This window comes from Eucalyptus grandis, chromosome 8 (assembly GCF_016545825.1).
Source record: "Eucalyptus grandis isolate ANBG69807.140 chromosome 8, ASM1654582v1, whole genome shotgun sequence".
NCBI lineage: Eukaryota > Viridiplantae > Streptophyta > Magnoliopsida > Myrtales > Myrtaceae > Eucalyptus > Eucalyptus grandis.
The window spans coordinates 34793564-34817007 of record NC_052619.1 but is presented as its reverse complement, the minus strand read 5'-3'; the positions used below and the strand labels follow the sequence as shown (position 1 = coordinate 34817007).

The 23444-nt window shown below is 39.6% G+C and overlaps 1 protein-coding gene across 1 annotated transcript; it reads right to left on the bottom strand.

Annotated features, from left to right (window-relative positions):
• Positions 1-14732: 14732 nt before the first annotated feature.
• LOC104414226 (polygalacturonase 1 beta-like protein 3) lies at positions 14733-18734 on the bottom strand. The gene is made up of 3 exons (XM_039300384.1): positions 17674-18734; positions 17335-17379; positions 14733-17249 (listed from the first exon to the last, which is right to left on the bottom strand). Exons 1-3 carry the CDS (start codon positions 17680-17682, stop codon positions 15429-15431), a joined length of 1875 nt encoding a protein of 624 aa, XP_039156318.1. The 5' UTR covers positions 17683-18734; the 3' UTR covers positions 14733-15428.
• Positions 18735-23444: the final 4710 nt, after the last annotated feature.

Here is a 23444-nt window from a genome sequence, read left to right as displayed (position 1 = left end):
GCTATGTTGTATTTAAAAGCTTAGGGGCAATCCCTACTAAAGAAAACCCCTGTTTTGTTCAAATTGATCTCTTGTCCAGATGCCATATTGATGTAAAATTGATGCTAAGTTCTAACAATTCAAAATTTTCCTATCCAAAAGAAAATAAAAACATATATATTTAGAAGTGTTGGGCACCATCTATTACGTTTGATTCCCTTAATGTTGTCATCATCCACAGCCTTCCTCAAGAGCAATGTTAACACATTGGCCATTAGGACGGATAGATAGGGGATAGAGGGTCCCCTTGCCTAATTCCTTGAGAAGGTTGGAAATAAGGAAGACGCTCTCCATTCACTTTAACTCTGAATGAGACAATGGTGATACAATGCACTATTTATTCCACCTATCTCTCATCAAATCTTATGTCAATCAGGTATACCTCCAAGAAATTACATTCCACAAAATCATTAGCTTTTTTTTTCGTATCTAGTTTAAAGATTGCTTGGAATCTTTTCCTTCTCTTTTGAAGTCTAATTTAATACAACACCTCTAACACCATAAAAATGTTATCCTAACTTTGTCTTCCTCCCATAAAAGCACTTCGTTTTGTAGCTATGATTTCTAGCAACAGTGGTTTGAGCATGTTTGGCAACACTTTAACGATAATCATATAGCCAAATTTGCTAATGGAGTGATATTAATCAAGTTTCTTGGGGTTTGAGACCTTTTGTATTAGGGAAATCAAGGTTTGTTAAGCTCATGTTGAGTGATTGTAATTCTGGAAAATTCTTTTACCTTCATAAAAATATGTATCTGTAACTCTTCATTAAATCCATTTGATCTCGATGCTTTTGCAACCCCAAGTTGAAATGTAGCAGTTTTAACTTCCTCCATATTTACAGTAGTTAGCAAAGGAAGGTTCATTCCCTCAGACTGATAAAACTCTCTTGATCAGATCTTGTTCTGAAATCCAAGCATTATCTAAAGCTTTAATAATCAACATTATGTTTTTTTGCCTTCGCTGAATTGTTGTCGCATGATAAAAAAAAATAGTATTTATATCACCCAATTTTAGCCAATTTACCTATCAACTCAATCTCCAATGCATCTCTTCCTACCTCCACAAAGTCTCGATTTCTCTCAACAATTTATAAACTCTCTTTATCAAAAAACGTCACAAGTATTCATGTATTGTTAGAGTTTTTATTTCAACAAACAGATTCTTCTCTACCTATTCCCAAATGTTTGCTTTTCCCAATTAGTTAGTGCAGTAGCCATAGCCCGTAGTTTCCTGCTAAGCTCTTATCGGCATGAATGAGGGTGGCCAAAACTCCTTGATAAGTTGCCTGCATTGATCATTTTGAAGCCAAAATGCTTCAAACTTAAATTCCTTTTGCCACTTGACATGATTTGCCATAAGGGGAAAAAAAGGACAGAGTTATGGTTGGATCCTTACAGTTGGGAGTGTAAAGGCTTTTGCTTTAGGAAATAAGACCCTCCATTCTATAATGTCCAAAACCCTATCTAGAAGTTCTTTTATGTTTTCATCTCCATCTTTGTTTTTAGGCCAAGTGAAGACACATCATTTGCTTTCCATATCCATTAAAAGAGCAAGCATCTAGAAAATCTTGAAATGTTGTTATTATAGAATTCTCAACTGTATGCTTTCCCACTTTTTCCTAACAAAACAACAGCTCATTCAAGTCCCATAAACTGACCTAGGGCAGCAAATTCAAAGAGTTTATTGCTTAGACTTCCTTTCGAAGCTCAATTCTTTACTAAAAATTATCAGAAGCATGAATAAAGCGACTCTCATCCTCTTACCACTCATTAAGTATTTGCATCTAAAATTTACATAACTCTTTGATTGTGTATCGAATTTGAGCTCAACTTTATGATCTCACAAGATAGCTAAATTACTAGTAGTTCCGATAGGATTAACCACCCTATGATTTTGAAATTGTAACCGCCTTCTTATTCTTTGAAGAACCAATTCTCAATTTTTAGTTTCCATCAAGAAAACCACAATAGACCTAAGCTAACCCACAAGAGCTCTCAGATCTTGGATTATCAACTGTGTGCCCAACCATTGACAATTCCATCATAGAAGATTTGTATTTCCTTTGGTGGCTTATTAGAGTTAGCCACCAGAGCCCATCGAGTAGTGTCTTCAATTATATGGACTAGTGTGTCCAAAAGTTGGATCTCATCCAACCACATAAAAGTCGTAGAATCAAGGTTATAAGGACTATAACTAAATTACTTTTTTTTTTTTAAGGGGTCTTTGACTCCTTGCATCTCTTATCCTTCCCTAATTCCCGATTCTTTTTCCTTTGAGTTTCTACTTGTAAACTCAGCTAGCAAAAATTTAGACCCCTTTGCCTGTGCAGTTTCGAGAAAAATAGGATTTGCTTGGCCATGCCTTCTCTAGCGGTACAATTAGTTTTTGTTGCTCTTGTTTTCAGGGATGACCTCTTCAACTTCTCCTTCATCTTCTTTTGTTTTTTTTTCCTCATAGAATACGTCCCAAAAAGAGCTATGATCTTGAATTTCTACTTTCAGTCAGTTCCCAAAACAACTCCCTATCCTCATTGTGAGCTTTTCTTCATCATAAGGGACATCTTTGCAGTAACTCACATAGTGATCCACCATTCCACAAGAATAGAAAAAAAAATGGGGGCCTTTCATATTTGAAGTCTAATCGAATCTTCTTACCTTTATGTACATGTCCTACTCTTAGCTCAACATGCACATCCATCTCTACACTTGCCTTTACAATAAATTGGATAGTTAGGCCTTAATCCTCAATTTTCACTTCTAACATTTTTCCTATTATACTAGCAATTTCGTCACAAATTCTACAATTTCCATTCAAGAGGGAGGCTTGAATTATAACACAAATAGCACGTGTTAAACTCATAACAGTTGGGTGGTATATTAGGTTGCGAGCCTTCAACATCAGTAAGTTATTAGAGAAAGACCACGGCCTCCCATCCAACACACCTTTTTTTCTCCTCTTCATTGCTGAAAGTAAAGTAGTGTAAGCCATTCTCCAAAGATTTCACTCCAACATTCTCATTTCTCCTCGCTTTTTTCATGGCTGTCTAAAAAGCTTGGAAGTTGATGTTTTGGGGTTTTGAAAAAGTTTCACCACAAGTGTATATTGACGTTCTAGTATTTTTTTTTCCTCTAGGATCTCATCATCCCAAATAGTTGTATCTTGTTAGTGTAACAACATACTTGGTCTATTACAAAGATTTTCCAGATGCTTTGAAGCTCCATGTTCTTTGTCGATGGGTTCAAACCCCTGCGTTAAGTATTCCACCTAGATTTGCAGAAGTTGGGACATTAAACTAGTTGGAGACGCAGGATAGATCGAGCGTAGGAGGGCTATAAAGAAGTTATTTAGAGAGCAATAGCAAAAAAGTAGAGGCAATCTAGTGTAAGGATGATCCTTTACTTTGGATGGGTTTCATCATGGACTGGAATACGCGAGCTATAATATGGAGTAAGGATAGAGGATATCATTGGGGAAGAAGCTAGGGTTTCATCATGGACTGGAATACCCAAAAAAGAAGGGCAACAAAGGCATCAAACGGAGCTAGGCACACAAAGGCATACTAGAGAAGTGTTTAAAGAGCCAATGATGGGCTTTGGATTAGGGTTTAGGATGTGGAATTGGGGAAGAAGAGGTCAAGGCTATATATGGTAGAGAGAAACTATACATTCGGTATGAGGAAATGAAAATAAAACCATTACAAAGTCTGTGAGATATTGGCAGCCTACTCCAAAAAAGAATTCCCTCTTACTTCTTTTTCTATACAAGAGGAGGATGGAGGAGTGAAAACTATCAACGCTCATTCAAAACTGTTCTTAATCACAATAACCGTCTCAATTTCACGCTTTGTTAAACTTTGCATTATCTAATTTTAAAACCTATATTTTATGCCTATAATTTCAAAATCCTATAGTACATAATATTAAAGATTTCAAAAAGTTTTTACATAATATATCATGATGAAGCACTTATTTTCGTAGGCAAACCTTAGGTCCCTAAATGTCCCACCAACCCCATGAGTAAGGTAAAGTATGTACAAATGCCCCTATTAGCAATTCAAAAATTGTGTGTGTGTGTGTGTTTATATATATATATAGGTCTAAAAATAGAGCATTTCATTCAAGTAGGCAAAATAGAACAACCCTTAGCCAGGGCTTCAGAGCATACAAGATCCAAGAGGGGTTAGGGAGGTGTAACAGCCCAAGTCGAGGGAAGGATTCGGCGACCATGGGCTTTAGTGGCCCAGTTAGCAATATAATTGGCCTCTCTCCTATAATGTTGTATCCGAAGGTTGGAGAAATGGGGGATCAGTGCTGCACATTCAGCAAACAAAGCACGACTCTCCCACGGTGTCAAACTAGGGTTATGCACAGTATCCATGAGTATTAGACAATCGGATTCCAGCAGTAGGTTTTCATGCTCTTTCCTTTTTTGCAACAGATGTTTGAGAGTGAGGATTAGTGCTTGTACCTCTTCCCGCAGTGCCGAAGAAGCTTGGATGCTACTCATGAAGCCGTTGACCAATGTTCCAAAATGATCACGGCACACACACACCATGGCGCCCTCATTGATTGCCGTTGGATAAGCCCCATCAATGTTGATTTTCACTATGCCAAGCTTCAATGGGCACCACACCATATTAGGGTTTGGAAGCTTCATCCTTGTTTTGAAGCCATTTGAAGATAGAAATGGGCGATCCTCACCACCTGTTTTGGATATGGGCACAACTATCGGAAGATAAAATGGTTGCACGCCTTCCAAATCTGCCACCGTATGGATGCAATAGTCGCCAAATCAGGTAAGATGTTTCTATTCTGCGGGACACCCTGGTCAATGCCATAACTTGGCACGCCGACACTTAAGTGCCATAACTTTAAAATGGTACACTTAAGTGCCATCATCGGAGTAAAATGGGACACTTAAGTGCCACTCCGGCGAAAAATCCGCCAAATGGCTGACGTGGCGACTTTCCGGCGAGCTCGGTCCAAAACGGCGTCGTTTTGCACGCCGACGTGGCGGAGAAAATGCAAAACGACGCCGTTTCACGTCCACGTGTAAATAATAGTATATAAATTAATTAAATTAGATTTAAAATATTCAAAAATTTTAAAAAATTAAGAAAAATTTTAAAAATTAAGAAAATTTTAAAAATTTTAAAAATTAAGAAAAATTTTAAAAAATAAGAAAATTAAAAAAAAAATTAAAAAATTAAGAAAATTTTAAAAATTTTAAAAATTTTAAAAATTTTAAAAAATTTTAAAAATTAAGAAAATTTTCAAAAATTTTAAAAAATTAAGAAAATTTAAATTTTTTTTTTAAATTAAGAAAATTTTAAAATTTTTTAAAAATTAAGAAAATTTTAAAATTTTTTAAAAATTAAGAAAAAATTAAAAAAATTGTAAAAGGGGGAGGGGGTGGGAGGCCGAACGGACGGCTCCCTTGCCGCCGCCGCCGGCTCCCTCACCGCCGCCACCTCCGCGCTGTCGCCTCCCCACCCCCCTTTTTTTTTTTTAATTTTTTAAAATTTTCTTTTTTTTTTAATTTTTAAAATTTTTTAAAATTAAAATTTTAAAATTTTCTTATTTTATAATTTTTTTTAAATTTTTAAAATTTAAAAAAAAATTAAATTTTTTAAATTTTTTAAAATTTTTAAAATTTTTAAAAATTTTTAAAAATTTTTAAAATTTTTAAAATTTTTTAAAATTTTTTAAATTTTTTAAAATTTTTAAATTTTTTAAATTTTTAAATTAAAATTTTTAAAATTTTCTTATTTTTTTAATTTTTTTTAAATTTTTTAAAATTAAAATTTTTTAATTTTCTTTTTTTTTTTAATTTTTAAAATTTACTTTTTTAAAATTTTTAAAATTTTTTTTTAAAATTTTTATGCCGATTTGGAGTTCCAGGCCACGTAGGCAAAAATAATAATAAAATATTGCACACGTGGATTTCCGGCAAGGGTCGCCGAGGTGGCACTTAAGTGTCCCACTCGAAAAAAAAAAAGTGACTTAAGTGTACCGTTTTGAAGTTATAAGACTTAAGTGTCCTTGCGTCAAGCTACGACTTGTGGTGTCTCGCCATGTTTCTATTCTTGATCAGATCTGCAAGCAAGGCATCTATTCTGTTTGTTCCATGTGCTGGTATCGTGATTTTGACTTGGGGGTGTGACCAAATGCCCTGCAACCATGGGCACAAGAGAAAAATATGTTTTGTTGTTTCAAAGAGTTGATCTTGGCATAACTTACATACCGAATCTAGGATGATTCATCTGTGGTAGAGGTTTTCCTTTGTAGACAGCGCATTATGGCATAAAGACCACATGAATATGCAAAGTTTAGGGGTTGTCTTCATGGTCCATATCTTTCTCCATAGTTTTCATGGGGTTTGATAGGATGAGGAGGCTCGCTGTGATTGTTGCTGTGTTCTGTATATCTGATATAATTGTACCCACTCTTCATGATATACATTCCAGATTGCGTCCCTTTCCAGATGAGTTGGTTCATAATTGTAGGGTAAGAATTTCCTCTACGGTCTAGTCATCAAAACTATTGCAAAGTAGGGGAACATTCTATATACTCTGTTCCGGAATAATGAAATCCACCACCTTCACAGGTTCTCCTCTAGGTGCAGGCCCGCTTATAATACATTTTGATAGCCATTTATCTTCTCCGACTATGATCCTTTACCCATTGCAGACTGACCACTAGAATTGATTCGAAATTAAATTCCTGCCTAGCAGTAAACTTTAAAAGTGCTAATATGAACACCTATAGGGGGATGAATAGGTGTGAAGAAAATTTTTCGCAAAAAACAGTAAAAATATTTTTCTTCCGAAACTGAGTCTAAAGAATAACAAACTTTTGAAACTAAGTCTCAAGTACACCAGACTTTGAGCGAATTCAGACTTTAGCAGTTAAATAGAATTACGAACAAAATAAAGAGTTCAGGAAAGAAAATAAGAACACATATTTTATAGTGGTTCGGCTTAGATCAAGTCTACACCCACTCTCTCACGCTAACATCCTTCTAGTTGGATTCCACTACGTAATCGACAAGAGATTACAACTTTGAGTGCAAACACTTAGTAGTAGATCATACTATTTCACTAAGTCACTTTTTTTGGTATTTCTCTCACGATCACAAACGTTTAAGCTCACCAAAGACAAGTGTGTGATCGAAGTTCGCTCAAACTTTGGAATTATAAATTCTACGCTCCGTCTCTTACTTGCTCATCGGTCCTTGATCTCCTTAAATACTCCTCTACTTCCAAACTAGCCGTTGGACAATATCTTGAGGATCGTCTTCCAATCTACCCATTGGACAGATCTGTATCTAGAAAATTTGATAGCCGTTGAGTGACAAAAATAGAATCTCAAATTGATTATGATCACCCATACAAACAGAATATTGGTTTCCATAAGTAGAGCTTTTTCGTATAGAAAGTTATTGTCTTCAAGATTTAATTGTCAATCAATTAAATTGAGTCAATCAAATCAATCTTGATGTAGAATCCAAACTAAATCACTAGCCATTATATGTTTGGAGCTTGTGTTACGTTATGTCAAGTTATTTCGTTCTGAATCTGCTACATTCCGGATGTAAAGTCTAAGAGTCTGCAGACTGAAGTAGACTTTACAATCTAGACGTAAGTCTAAACATATTCTACTTCTGAATATATTTAACCTTAAGGTCTGGACATAGTCTGAATAAGTTTAGCTTCAGCATAAAATCTGTCTTCTAATTTTTAATTCACGTTTAATTTGGAATTTGTTAGAGTGGGCAGACTTTTGATGTGGAACAAACTTTGACACTAAAGTCTAGTAATCTTTAAACTTTGACACAGAAGTATGGAAATCTTCAAAATAGACTTTGGACAATATCCTTTACATATTCTATCATCTGCATAATCTGTTACTCAACAATTAAACATGTTAGTAGCCATTGATTTATTTTATCATCTTCAAAACATCATAAGGGATTTTCCTAATAAACTTTGCCAACCCCGGGATGGTCTAGCTCCTTTTTCCGCATGCCAGAATTCCTTAGAATGGAAATATAGTCCTTTGAAGATTCTGCTCCACAAGGAGGATGGGTGATGGATAAGTTGCCACGCTTGTTTGCCCAGCAAAGCTTTGTTGAAAGTGAGCAAGTCTCGAAAGCCAAGCCCCCTAGTGTCCTTTCTGCCTCTGAGTAGGTCCCAGTTCTTCTAGTGAATTCTCAACTTGCTGCAATTATTTTGCCACCAGAACCTTGCTATTTTATGTTCAATGGATTTACAAATAGAGACGGGAATTTTAAATATCAACATGGCATAATGCGGGAGTGCTTGTTCTACTGTCTTGATCATGATTTCTTTGCCACCCTTGAAAATTAGATTCTCTTTCCACCCTTCCAACTTTGCATTTACTCTACCCAGAATCCAGGCAAAAACATCTCCTTTTTGGATCCCCCTTAATTAGATGGTATACCCAGGTATTTACCAGTCTTTGCAAGCACAGGTACTCTAAATTCTCTCACCATGTTTTCCTATAACCTTATAGGACAAGCTTTACTAAAGAAGATCCCTGATTTATTTCATATCACAGCTTAAACCGTTGCTAAATAGTATTGATTTAGTACATTTGCTAAGTTTTGACATTCCTTGAGTCGTCCATCTAAGAAAAAGACAGCATCATCCACAAAAAAAAAAAAATAGATGAGATAGGATATGACACCACCTGTTTAATTTGATTCCCTTGATATTTCTCATGTCTATGGCTTGCTTGATAAGGGTGGATAAGACGTTCGCCAACAGAATGAACGATACGGAGAGAGAGGATCTCCTTGTCAAAGCCCTCTTGTTGGATGGAAGTAGCTTAAGGGTTTGCTATTAAATTTGACATTGAGGGAAACCGTTGTAATGCATTGCATCACCCACTGTACCCATTTACCATGGAATCCCATTTTGAGTAGGTAGTCCTCTGGGAAGTCCCATTCCACCCGATCATAAGCCTTTTGCATATCCAACTTTAATACTGCCTGAAATGTTCTCTTTCTTTTTCTAATCTTGAGCTAATGGAGCACCTCTTGGACCACTAGTATGTTATCTTGTATTTGTCATCCACTCACAAATGCACTTTGTTCCGTGGAAATCAACTCAGGTAACCATGGTTTCAGACAGTTTGCTAGAACTTTGGATATGATTTTGTAGACAAAAATACATAGGCTAATTGGACAATATTGATCCAACCTTTCTGGGTGTGGTATCTTTGGAATCAAGGAAATGATTGTCCTGTTAAAATCTGAGGGCAGCACTCCTGAGATAAAGAAGTCTTGCACTGAGATGAAAATGTCTTCCTGTAGAATATCCCAGTGATTCTAGTAAAAAAGTCCATTCAATCAATCTGGCCCAAGAGCTTTAGTAGCCCCTAGTTGGAATGTTGCTTGCTGGACTTCCTCCAAAGTGACCACAGTTGTTAGAAGTGTATTCATTTCCTCTGTTACAACTTGTGGACACTGTGCCAGAATAGGCCCATATTCACAATGTCCAACTGATCGATACAAGTTTTCAAAGAAGTCCATCGTCATCTCCTTCAGTCACTTTGGATCTCGAATCCACCCTTGATTTTCATCATGTAGCATACTAATTCCATTTCTTTGCCTCCTTTGGATAGTGGTTGCATGGAAAAATTTGGTGTTCTTATCCCCCCATCCAAGCCAATTAATCCTTGATCTCAGCGCCCAATATTGTTCCTCCCGTTGCCATAAGTGTTGTATTTCATCTTTCAGTCGATTAACCTGCGCTTTATCATAGTGGCCACTGGGTTGATTTATATAACTTTGAATTTGCTGCGTCAAGGCACTGATTTGATGATGGCCCTTAGAGAATTTTGATCGACTCCAGCTCACAAGGGCCAAAGAGACAGCCTTTAACTTTTGGGGTAGTGTTGATTCATTCACCTATAAGGATGCCCAAGAGTCTGCAATGACCGTGCGACACTCCTTATCCTATAGCCAAAAGGCTTTGAATGTGAAAGCCTTCTTTCTTCTAACTGGGATTACTTCAGTGTACCTAATTTGTACACATATTCGCCTCTTAACTATTAAATCAATTTCACGTGGTTCAAAAAGAAAAGGAAACCCACCTTTTTTTTTTTACATATCCTACAATCTAATTAATTGCAATCTAGAATATAAAATGGCAAGCTTTCTGAAACTTTGGAGTGCAACATATAAATGAAACTTCAAACGGTGCATAATGTATATCCACAAAAAGTAGATAGTGCTAAAGGCTTTTATTTTCTTCTGTTTCCTTAATTCAAATTTTGCACCTCTCACTCTGTCTTTAAAAAAAAAATGAAATTTCTGATACTTTCACAATACTCTAATATCAATACATAGACGTAATATTTTTATAACTTTCTGAAATTCGGAAAAGAAAATTAGATTTTGATGGGAAAGTAAAGGAGTGCCTTTTACATTTTTTAGTTAATGATGTAGTTGCTTCTCTGCTTGGATACATGATTGGAATCCACCAAATTGAGTGCGGGTGCTTAGGTTGTATTCTGGCCTCAAGTGTAGGCTGTATTCTTGACCTTGTGTGCTTTGGCGCTCTCTCCCATTTAAAAAATTGAGAAAAGATAACATTGATTATTGGCAAAGTGTATAAAGGCCGAAACTCCTCATCATTACCCTTTATTTTTCGGAATAACTAATTTTTTTATAAGATGTTTATTATTGAAATAATAACACCAATGACGCAAACAAGAATACAAATAATATAAAGTTATACTAATCATAACCACTATTGGACCCAAAAAAAAAAAAAAAACAAATCATAACCAATAAGAATTCGTCTGACTGAAAAGCATAGCTTTTTTAGTAAAATAAGTGGATATAATAATAATAATGTATACTAGTTGTATAAAATATATGGTACTTATTTCTATCGGGTCCTTTTTTTTTTTTTTTTTCTTTTTCAATTTTTTTTTCCTTTCTCAAAATATCCTCAATTGGTTATTGCATAAGTATTCTATCATTGGACAATCGTGCAAATCAATAACTCTATTTGTCTCTTGAGTGTTTCAGTTTAAAATTTGAATCTAATCCATCTTGTAAAATCTTGTAGCAAAGAGCTTAAGATCTTGAAGTTTGTTTCTTTAGCATATATTTATAGCATTTGGTTATATTAGGTCAATAATTTTATTAATTAGTAATTCAAAATTTCACAAGAAAGTAATTTCGTCTATTGAAAATATTGATTTTTTGTATATTCTACGGGCCTATTTGGTAATATTTGTAACTAATTATATTCTTTTGTTCTAAAAAAAAAATAATAAAATTCATTTAGTGAATCTTTTTGTTTTTGAGAACAATTTTTTCTTTGTTTTTAGAAATAGATTTGGAACAGAATTAAGAAATAGAAAAACTTGTTCTCAAGAATAAAATAAAATAAAATAATCATTTGTGAGTAAAAATTGTTCATAGGAACAGAATAATTACTAAACGCGCCCTATATCTCTCTGAACACCTTTTTCCGTGATGATTCTACCATGAGTAGATTCAGATCCTTGGTTACTTTCTTTTCCCAATGTCCAATCACAACTATAATCTTGGTTTATAGGAACATAATGTTACTAAACGTGCCCTATATCTCTCTCAACGCCCTTTTCCATGATGATTCTACCATGTGCAGATCCGGAACCTTGGTTACTTTCTTTTCCCAATGTCCAATCACAACTATAATCTTGGTTTACGAGAAGTCCAAAATTACACATAAATTAGCGTTATTTTGGTGCATCCTAATAAAATGAAATTAACCTTAGTCCAAGAAAATATTGCAAGACTCGCTATCAATATCACGTGAAAAGAAGTGCAATGAACTTATCAAATTTTTCATTGATTCTAATAACAAGTGAAAAGAGGTGTACCAGATTTATTAAATTTTTCATTGATTCTGTTCATTATATCATCGGAAAATGAATATATCTAATATTTATTTTCTTGGTAAAATCCTCTTTACAAATTACAACAGGAGGACATTGTGTAACGAATACCAATAATAATGTGTGCAAGACATGCACTCTATCTCATTTCCCCTTTAAAATTTAAATACTGATAAATTCGCCTACTTCTGCACAAATTCATACCACATTGCGCAAAACGGTATATCAAGGTTTTGTTTTTTAAGTGCTCTAAAATGATTGTTCAAATGATGCAATTATTAATATATTGATATTCTTTTATGTATAAAAAATGTACGTCGAAAATTAAATTATTTCAAATCAATGTCCCTTAAAAGAAATCCCGTGATGATATAATAAGCCGCCGTGTGGATGCGTGTCTTTTGTCAGTGCGTCTCTTCCTATGTTTTCATCTTCTAAAGTACAACTTAAATCTTTGCTAAAAAAAAAAAAAGTACAACTTAAATCATTAAAAAATATTTCCACCATCTGCTTTGCTTCAATTGTCGGATGGGCAATCACATTATCCAAAATTACACTTGGCGGTGGTTACTTTCTTATTTTTAATTTACTTTTCTTTGAACGAACCTGTCACCATCGCACCACCAGATGCAAGTTGGAGTAAATCCTCACTAGGGGTACATGAGCAGAATCTACGCCAATGAATCGGGGTATTTTAGTATCAAGAAACAACGGGATGATTCGAATCGGTGGCTTTTAAGATTTCTTGTTGAGACAATTAAGGTGTCGTGAAATTATGAAAATAAAAAATGAAAGGGACTAATCCGAAGAGTTTGATGGCTAGGAGGACTTATTTGGCTATTGCAAATTATATAAACATTCAATGGGCAAAAAGAGATGACCATCACTATCAGTTCTTCATTTCTTCATAATAAGTCTAGTACTATAAGCAATGTACAATTATAATTATTAATTACCTGTGATAATTGAAATCATATTTTTGGGTTGCATCTGTTTTGCGAAAAATGAATAATTTAAAAATATTTTCTTAAAAGTGATCACATGTTTCGTAACACTAAAAATAATTAAATGGAAATGAAAATATTTTTCGTTCATTTGTTTTTATAAAGTATACAAGTGATATTTTTTAAATCGTTTATTTTTCGTGTAATGAACGAAATCTTATAGTGTGTGTTTGTTTCACTAAAAACTTCGCGATAAAAAGAAAATGTTTTTTATGAAAATCATTTTTTTGGAAAATGATTAATTTTCATTTATTGTGCAATTTAGGAGAAAAGGTTTCCTTTTTAAGATAAGGGAAATTTATTTTCCTTCAATTTAAGTTTGTCGTTTCCAGTCCATGGAAAACGGGTTTCATAAATCAATTAGTTTTCTATTATTCAAATATCTGAAAACTAAAAATAAAAAAATAAAAAACAATGTCCTTGAGAATTCGTTTTCTTTCAAACAAATAGACCCTTAATCTTGAATCTCGATAGCATAATTCCCTCAACGACCCTCAGCTTAATTTAACCAGCAGGAGGGATTAGTCAATGCAATCAACGTTCGAGGAAGATATCCTCTCGACGTGCGATTGTGTCTTGGGATTCCCTTCCCCTTCCTTTCCAAATTTCTTTCTCAATCACACGTAACCTAAAAGATTCTGGGATTCGGTTCATGCACTAACCCACTGGATTTTCTAACGAACGAAGAACGGGCGTTGGAACCTAAAGGAATGCGCGAATTGACCCCCTACCAAATTCCTTGGAAAGTATCGAAGATTATAATAAGAACAACAAATCGATCACATGAGGAATCGCGACATGTAAAGCACAGTGCAGTGCAGAACCGGATGAGGATCAGAGGGGGTATAATTGCACATTAATTTTTTGTTGTGTGTGTTTATTATGCGTTTGATCCAAGTTGGACCCCATTAAAACTTGGCCCCACATTGGGACGCCCCTCAAGAGGGGGGAGAAATTGCTGCTCACCTGCTTCCAGGAAAAGGTTGACCAAAACCCCAAGAGGGAGAAAAGGGGTGATTGCATCAATCAAAGGTTGTCGTGTAAAAACTCAGGGGAAGCTTTTCCTATTTAATAGCCCAGGCACAACGGCACAATTACATTGCAAAACGCAACCTCGTGAACTGATCGAGTCCGGACCTGTATAGGTAATCATGATCTAAATTGGTCCGCACGCGATTGGTGGGGGCTTGGGTACGGATCTTCCGACTTTCTAATCGGGGAATTTCCCGATACCAAGACCGATAATTAGCGGGGTGACGTGTTGAGGATCCTAAACGAAAAAGTAGACATTTGCTTGAAGAATTACCGAGGCTTTATTCTTCTCTCCCTTCTCCCTCACTTATGTTTGTGGAATATATGTTTGCTCCTGAAAAAGCAAAGCAAGATTTCAGACATTTTGCATCTCCTTCCATGACTTTTCTTTCCATTGTGGCCCTGTGGTCAAAGCCGCTGCAGGCAGAGTCCTCCCTTCCTCCTCTTTTTTCACCTTTTTCTCTCCTTTTCATTGTCTCAAAAGCATGGGGGTAAGAATAAAGCAAGGTTTCACCACCTCACTTCATATATTTTTTACTTTCGAATCGGAACACGATGCCACCATCCATCTCGAAATCTCATTCATCCCCTCCCTTTCGTTCGGCTGGCAGAGATGAAAAAAAGAAACGAATGATGAAATTGAACGCAACTCAAACGGAGGCCTTAAAAAAAAAAAAGAGACAAAAATTCACATGTTTTCTTCGCGCAGATGAAAACAAAAGAGGGCAAATCGGCTGCTCCAAACAACAAAAGTCTCGTGACTCTTTTCATAGCATTACAATATTACAGCGCCAGCGCAAAAAGAGCCTTGGCTTGCTCTATCCTGGACCAGCCCCATCTTTCAGCCACAAGTTCTTTGTACATCTTCCTTGATTGGCCACTCTCGTCTCATCTCTCTCTCTCTCTCTCTCTCCGTGCTGCTGCTGCTGCTTCAAAACAATTTGCATCTCTGATCCTCTCCTCTCCTGCCTGCCTTCCTCTTGTTTTCTAGCAGAACCATCCTTCATGGCACGCATTCTCAGCCAAAAGCAAGAGGGGGACATTTCACGGAATGGTAAGGGAATGATCCAGAGCAAGAGGCTGAGAGAGCATTCAGAGGCTCGGAAAAGTTCAAAATCTTGTCTGCTCATATATCATTCAACCCCTTCTCCTCCAATGATTGAGGAATCCACCAGAAGAGAGGAAAGAAAAAGAATTCATCAAAATGGATGAAAAGAAAGAGAACCCACAATTTTAATTGTAGAATTAATGCCTGTAACAGTAGCAATTTAGGTAATAATTTCATCATTAAAAAAAAAAAAAAAACTTGAGGGTAACCAAAAAAAGGGTTCGAGCCAGCCAATGGCCCTTATTTGTCTTCGTTGGCCAATGTCCCGGACCCTAATTATGAAAGCCAAACCCCACAATCGCCCCCCGGTGATTTGGAAATCTTCAATCTGCGATTGTCCAGGTCATATCGCTCTCGAATATCCAATGGCAGACCTCGATCTGGCCCGGCCGTGACCCGAGGGCCAGGAACGCCCCATGGGTGGCGCTCCACGCCGACGTGTCGATGTGGCAAACGGCCACGCCGTGATTGATCTTGACCTTGGTCTTGGGATCGAGCAGGTCCGCCTCGTAGACCCGAACCTTCGGGACCGAATGGCAATAGTAGAGGAGGTAAGGGAAGAGGCTCTGGTGGCACGACACCGACTTGGTCACCATCCCACCGTTGATCCCCTTGACCGTTCCAACCATGACCTCCTGCTTCGACCCGGCTGTGCTCTCCGTGGACCGGGCCTCGACGTCGCGGCCCAGGATCGACGTGGCAAAGTCGATCATGTCCTCCATGGACCCGACGCACCGCTTGGTCTCCCCGGCGCTGGGCGCCCGCTCGCACTCGGCCAATGCGTTCGCCATCATCGACTCCATCGACGAGTTATCGCCGGCGTGGAAGATCCGCTTCAGCTCCGGTAGCTTCGAGGTCGAGAAGGGTAATTTGGACAGGATCGTGCGGGGCAAAAACGACCTTTTGGGCATTTTATCCCCAATGTCTGGCATCGGCATCACCGTCCCTTTCTTCAGCATCGATTCTCTAAAGAACTTACCCGGCTCCACCCACCTATTCACGGCTCTGCCACTGACCGCCATCGCCGACGCCGCCACGCCGGTGGCGTTCGCGTACAGCGCGAAGGTGACGCCGCTCTTGCCGTATTCCTTGAAGGTGTTGTTGACGCCGTAGCCCTTGAACCCGATCTTCTGCCCCTTCGCGCCCTGGCCATACCCTGTGAATTTGTCAGTGCCTACGTTGAAGGACTTACCGTAATTGGCGAAGTTGACCTTCGCCGAGTTCGAGTTCTTCGCGTACGACTGGAACGAATCGTCGCCCACATTCGACTGGTCCCTGTAATTCGCGAAGCCGTCGCTGATCCCGTTCCCGCCGTCGCCGTAGTTCCTGAAGTTGTTCTCCGGGACGTTCCCTTCCTTGCCGTAGTTCGTGAAGGTGTCGTTCGCGCCGTTGCCGGCCTGGCTGTAGCCGTTAAACCCCGAGTTGATGACGTTGGAGTCGGAGGCGTACTCGGTGAACTTGTTCGGAGACCCGTCCCCGCTCTTGCCGTAGTTGCTGAAGCTCTCGGCGCCGGCGTTGGTCTCGTCGGTGTAGGCGGCGAAGTTCTGGGGCCGGCCGGTGGCGCCGGAGCCGTAATTGTTGAAGTTGAGGTTGGGCACGTTCACGCCCGGGTTGTAGTTCTTGAACTCGCCCGTCCCTCCGGCGGCGCCGCCGGCGTAGCTCTGGAAGCTCTGGTCGACCAAATTGCCGTCGGAGCCGTAGTTCGCGAACCGGTCATCGTGGCCGGACGAGTCGCGGCTGTACCGCCGGAACGTGTCGACGATGACGTTCAGCCCGTCGGAGTAGTTCTTGAACGAGTCGAGCCCGCCGAGCCGGTCGGTGCCGTAGTTGGTGAAGTTCTTGTTGCTGTAGGACGCGAAGTCGGAGTCGGCCGGGTGCTTCTCCAGGCTGGGGGCGAGGTCCGGGAAGCAGAGGAGGCCCGCGGCGGCGCAGAAGGCCGGGAGGTGGTCGGGGAGGGCGCCCCGGGCGGCGAGTTTGGCGAAGGCGGCGGCGTCGACGGCGCCGAGCGGGGAGGCCTTGGAGAGGAGGAACGCGGGCTTGGGGAGGGAGTTGGCGATGTGCTGGTCCCAGTACCGGAGGAGGGATGCCCGCGGGGTGAAGGGGCCGGCGGGGGCTTGGCCGGCGCCGGCCCCGGCCAGACACACCTGCATTGACCAAGAAAGACGACGGCGGTCAGATCGGTGGGCAGAAAGAGAATGCAATCGCGGATAAGAGAGCAGCGTCACTTACGGAGAAGATGAGGAGGCAGAGACGTTCAATGAAATTGATTTGGACCTGCATTTTCTTCGTGAGAGAGTTAGACAGAGAGTGAGAAATGGGTTGTACTGAGATTTACATAGCTATTCTTCAGAACGGAGGCAGAGGGAGGAGAGAGAGAGAGAGGGAGGAAGTGCAACAGGTTTTTTGGTAAAGAATGCAGGGAATGTGAAACGTCGAAAACTCCCATGGAATCACAGTGAATTGTGTCGTGCGCGAGGGCCGCTGATTACAAGTGTTCTAGGCAAGGCAGCTTAAATAGAAAATGTTAGCCGAACTCTGAGGCCAACTCAGCCAAAAACGAGTACATACACGTGTCATAAGAGGCCCCACAAGTCAGTCTCTGTCTCTCCTTCTCCCTCCCTCACCCTCTCTTCTCCTCTGCACATCTTCTTCTTTCTCTCTCTCTCCTCCGCCATAACCCATTTTCCCTTCTCCGACCTTAACCGTTGCTTCCGGCACGTTGCCCCCGTCTATGCCTCCATCTTCGCCCGCTTCTTCTCCGACCTCCAGCGCCACCGCCTCGTGCTCAACTCCTCCCGCGTCCTCTGCGTTCGCACCCGTGTCGGCCAGGAGGTCGAGGTCCTACGCGCGTTGATGAACCACGCCGTTGCCTTCACCTCCCTGTTGCCTAAGCCGACCTTGAACCAACCCAGATTTAAGGTCGACCTGAGCTCTAGATCACAAATCTATGGCTCGCTCGACCTCAGATCCAAAATCTGAGGCCCAAGTTCGCCGGCCAAGCTCGAGCTCGACGCCAGAGGACTGAGACGGCGATGAGGTGGTGGTGGTCACTGTGCTCGCTCCCATCGGAGTGAAAGGAAGAAGAAAATGCCTTCACCTCCCTGTTGCCTAAGCCGACCTTGAACCAACCCAGATTTGAGGTCGACCTGAGCTCTAGATCACAAATCTATGGCTCGCTCGACCTCAGGTCCAAAATCTGAGGCTCAAGTTCGCCGGCTAAGCTCGAGCTCGACGCCAGAGGACTGAGACGGCGATGAGGTGGTGGTGGTCACTGTGCTCGCTCCCATCGGAGTGAAAGGAAGAAGAAAATGCCTTCACCTCCCTGTTGCCTAAGCCGACCTTAAACCAACCTAGATTTGAGGTCGACTGAGCTCTAGATCACAAATCTATGGCTCGCTCGACCTCAGATCCAAAATCTGAGGCTCAAGTTCGCCGGCCAAGCTCGAGCTCGACGACAGAAGACTGAGACGGCGATGGGGTGGTGGACTGAGATGGCGGTGAGGAGGTGGTGGCCACGGTGCTCGCCCCCACCGGAGTCGAAGGAAGAAGAAAATAATAATAAAAAGAAAAAAGAAAACAGAGGAGAAAGGAGGTCAGGCGGAGGAGAGAGAAAGAGGAAGACTTGCAGAGAGAGGAGAGGAGAGGAGAGGGTGAGGGTGAGGGTGAGGGAAAGAGAAAGTGGGGCCTTTTACGACACGTGTCGCAAAATAAATGGACTTAATTTTTGCTGAGTTGGCCTCAAAGCTTCAGACATTATTTTCTCGCTTAAATAATGAGAGATAGGCTGAAACTTCAGGAAAAAGGAAAAAAAGAAAGAGAGGATTTTCAGAGGAGCGTTTAGTGGGATATATATATATATATATATATATATATATATATATTAATTAAGTAGAGCAGTTGAAAGTTGTGGTTAAACACCCACCGACTAGTGTTCTTGAAAAGAAGGAAACCATCCCCGCTTGAAACTAGGGTCCAAGTCCGCATCGAAAATTGCACCCTTTGATTATCTCGAAGATTCGGGGAACGTGAATTTGCGAATTTGAAAGGACTGTATTTTTTTTAAAAAATTATTTTTTGTAAATGGGCTTCAAAATAATATTCTAAATTATGCCCGACTTACGAAATTGATATACTAAGCAAGCTGGTAATCACTTTTTTATGTCGAGGATGGTTGATATAGGTCAAAAGCCCGGTGTTCTTAGTCATCGACGTGTTAAGAATTTTCCACACACCGTGTGTACTACTATTAAAGTGGAGAAATATTATTAAGGGATGGGACCCGTCGATGGATTAATATTCCGTGTCCATTCCCATCATTGGAAGAGGCTCTTGATCCCAAAGAGAAATAAAATGAACATTACAACTCAGGATAACTCTTCGTCCGAGTCATGGCTTTCGAAATTAACCAAGTTCGAAAATGGCTAAACGTCGACAGCACACGGCATTACCAAAAATTGCTAAGTTCGAAAATCGGAAATTTCCCCGCTAATGTTACAAAACTCTAAAAAAAAAAGAAAGAAAAAGAAGAAGATGAGGTCGATCTTGAATTTTTGAGGCATGCCTTCGAGATGCTCGTTAAGGAATCCCTTTCCGGACAATTTTCAAGGACTGAATGAACCGTGTGTAGAGAAGAAGCCGAAGATCGCGCAAAAAAAACGCAGTTTCCCCAAAAATAAAGAAATAATAAAATGAGGAAAATAAAAAATCGAGAGAGAGAGAGAGAGAGAGAGCATTGAAGTGGGGCTGCTGGACTGGAGTAAGAGTCGACTCGACTCGGCAGACCCGTGCCTTTCTTGATGCCGCGTTTTGCTGAGGTGGCGCCCTCCCATTGGCCTGCCCGTCGCCCTCGCCACGGATTTTGACGCGCCACCCAACTCCCTAATTTGGTTTTAGACCCTTCCAAATTTCTCCATGTTCCTTCTCAATTGCTATTTATTATTTTATTTTATTTCCTTTCCTCCTATTTAATATATTTTATTGGCTTCCCTAGTATAACAGTCTCTGAACAACTCATTATAAGTCACAAATTCCCAAATTAATAGACCTCAAAATAATTTATAAATATTTTTATTTAATTTTTTATAATTCAGAATATATATCGTTACTCTCACGTAAGTTAAGAGTCGCCGACTGGTACTTCTTTTTTCTGACAAAAAAAAAAAAAGTTATATATTTATGTCGCTGGGGGAGGGGTCAGAGCCTTTTCGTGATCCATCCATTCATTCATTCTTTCCAGCGTGCGTTGTTAAGAATATCTCGACACAAGCCGCACACCACATCCCCCGCCTCCCTCATGCGACAGTGACGAGCTCGTGACCGTGGCAATTTCGGCAATTTACCCAGGAAACTGCCGCGGCCAATTTGGCGAATTACTGTGACCGAGAAAACCAAATTTGGCGAATCACGTGGAATTCTCGACCGTGAAAAAATTTCTCTTCCGATCTCCGGCCAATGATTGATGGACTATTGGGCATATAACGGGAACAGAAGTTCTGGGTGCGGAGTTTTTGGGCTGACGAAATTCTGAATCGATGAGGAATTCGAAAACGAAAGATGGTCCAAGTGCCAAGTGCCAAGTGCCCATGTTCGACTTTTGAGTTCCCCGTGCTTTTATTTCGGGACCGATTGGGTCCCCGCATTAATTTCCAACCACAATATCCAATCACGATTTGAAGGAAAATTCCGTATTTTCCATCGAAATACCAGCAGAAATCGTCAAATGAGTTGGGAGATCGATTTGGGGGCGCCGCGATATAGAATTGACAGCCTGGATTTGGAGTTGTGACCACCCAGCCTTGGCTCGTATCCTCCGAGGACGGTACTCAAAGGGGAGACCATTTAGGGAAAACAGCTATGTGAGAGACATTGACCATATGTAATCTTTATCATTTAATCTAAATTTTCCATTTGCATTTAGACGGAAACATATATGAGATCTGGCTTTAAAATTGGGACCAAAGATTAGTTTGGGGATCGAATTTGTTTTCTAATTAAACATAGGGAACAAAATTGAACATGAGCAATTAGGGGTGATCATAGTTTGGATGGGTGGTTTCCACCTTGGAATTGAGAACCACTCACTAAAGATTTGTTTCGAAAAATTAGAATTGGGAATTGTCCATTATTTCATGAATCCACTTGGAAACCGAACCGTATATTTGGTTCGGGTGAGTCCATAAAACTGGTCCCACCAAGTTTCATGCTCTAAGAGAATATTATGTTCCTCAGTGATAGACACATTAGCTTTGTACTAGTCCATTCAATGGCCAACACTTGTTATTTTTGTGGGTACACCTATCAAAGTCCTTTAAATCGCCCCTCTCTCTCTTCAATTAATCAACACTTTCTCTCCCGTATCTTCTGCCTTTTTCTAAAAAAGAACAAAGGTTTCTCTTGTTTTTCAAAATGTCTTGAGGCTTTCACAGACCCCGCCACCTTCAGTATGCCGCCTTGTCGCCTACCTCTCCACCCGCTTCTTCTCCAACCTCTAGCGCCGCCACCTCTTATCCAACTCCTCTTGCACCCTTTGTGTCAATGCCCGCATCGGCCAACAGCTCAAGGCCCTCCACCATGTCGGCAAATCATGCTACCGCTTGCCTACAGCTTCACCTTCACCTCGTCCATTGCTTATGCCTTCACCTTGAATCAACAAATTTGAGGTCAACCTAAGCTCTAGATCACAAATCTAGGGCTCATTCAGGCTTAGATCCAACTTCGAGGCTCAAGTTTGCCAATAGAGCTTGAGCACGACGACGAAGGATTGAGATGGCGATGAGGTGGTGGGCTGAGATGACGGTGATGTCATGGTGGGAGACGATCCGCTAGAGTCTCTGAGTTGAGTTCATTGTCCTAGCGAAGTGAGAGGAGGAGGAGGAAGAAGACGAAAATGAAAAAAGAAAAAGAGGAAAAGAATGAGTAAAAACATTAATTGAAGAGAAAGGATGCAAGGTTTCTGACAGACGGCCCCCAAAAATAATACTTGTCGACTATTGAATGGACTAGTATGAAGGTGGTGTGTCTATCACTTGGGCACCTAATATTTTCTCTCATGTACTTAGTGTAACATTTTCTAGCAAGGCAAAGTAAAACAAAAGGCAAAGAACTTCCCTATTCTTAATTGCAAGATCAATAAAAAGATTGGGCTTACATTGAAAGTTGAGAGTTGAGACCGTGAATAAGAGATAGAGAGACGACTCAAATGAGGTGAAGTGAGATGGGACGAGCACTTAGTCAACAAGTGTTGAGCTTCATATTATGGATTTTAGGATTTTCAATTTTCTTAATTCTTTTGTCGGAAATTTTTCTTGAAAATTAAATACGTCTGCATATTACTAGTCTGGTCAAGGTGGGCGAGTAGGTGATTCCATACTTGGAACTAGAAATCAGATTGCTACCCATCGGTTGCACTAAATTGGAATTCAGATTCAGATCAGTTTTCTTGGGAACTATCAGTTTCGATCCAATTCCATCCGATCCAAGCAGTTTCCAATTCCTTTACACACCCTCAAGCGATAGTGAAAGGGTCCTCTTCTTTTTTTCTTTTTTCTTTTTTTGAGTGTCTTCTCCAAAAATTTACTAGATGTAAAGTGAGGACGAGATTTCGGATTTTTAGTTAATGGAAAAATATTCAATAAATGTTAGGAATGTTGCTAAATGATAACTATATAGCTAAAACCTATCAATGATATCCACCATTTTATGTGTGGCAACAGACTAATAGCATTTTACTTTTGATTTTTTACTATTATCAAGCAAAATTTTACTTCGATTTTCAACGCTCCAACACTTATTATGTTTTCAATACTACAAATTCATACTTGATTTTTTCAGTAAAAATGTAATTTTTCCACTCACCTATAACTTTGTGGTCCAAAAACCTCTCATCTTTATTATTCTAAATGTCGACCAAAGGAACTGCCTCTTGCTAATTCACCGTCTCACTTTTTATAATCCATCTTTGTTTAAGTTGGGTACTGCGTTTGCATGATATCAAGTTGAAAATATCTACTTTATCATTACTTTTAAGGTCAACGATAAGAGAGAAGAGCTTTCACTTAATCATTTAAAAAAAAAAATTAAAGACGACAGGATTTCGTTCAATCTCTAAGTTACAACATAAATATCGAAAGACAAATGCATTGTTCCCATACATTAGTTACTTTACTTATGCTCTTAAAGCTTACATAAATAGTGAATACTAATGTGCCATAATGATTAGTACGCATATGTAATGTTATTTCACTACTACCTATTTTTTGATAAAATTTCACAAAGCTTAAAAATATGCACTTAAGATAAGAGTACAATGTAACTAATAGAAAATATCACCACGGAAACAA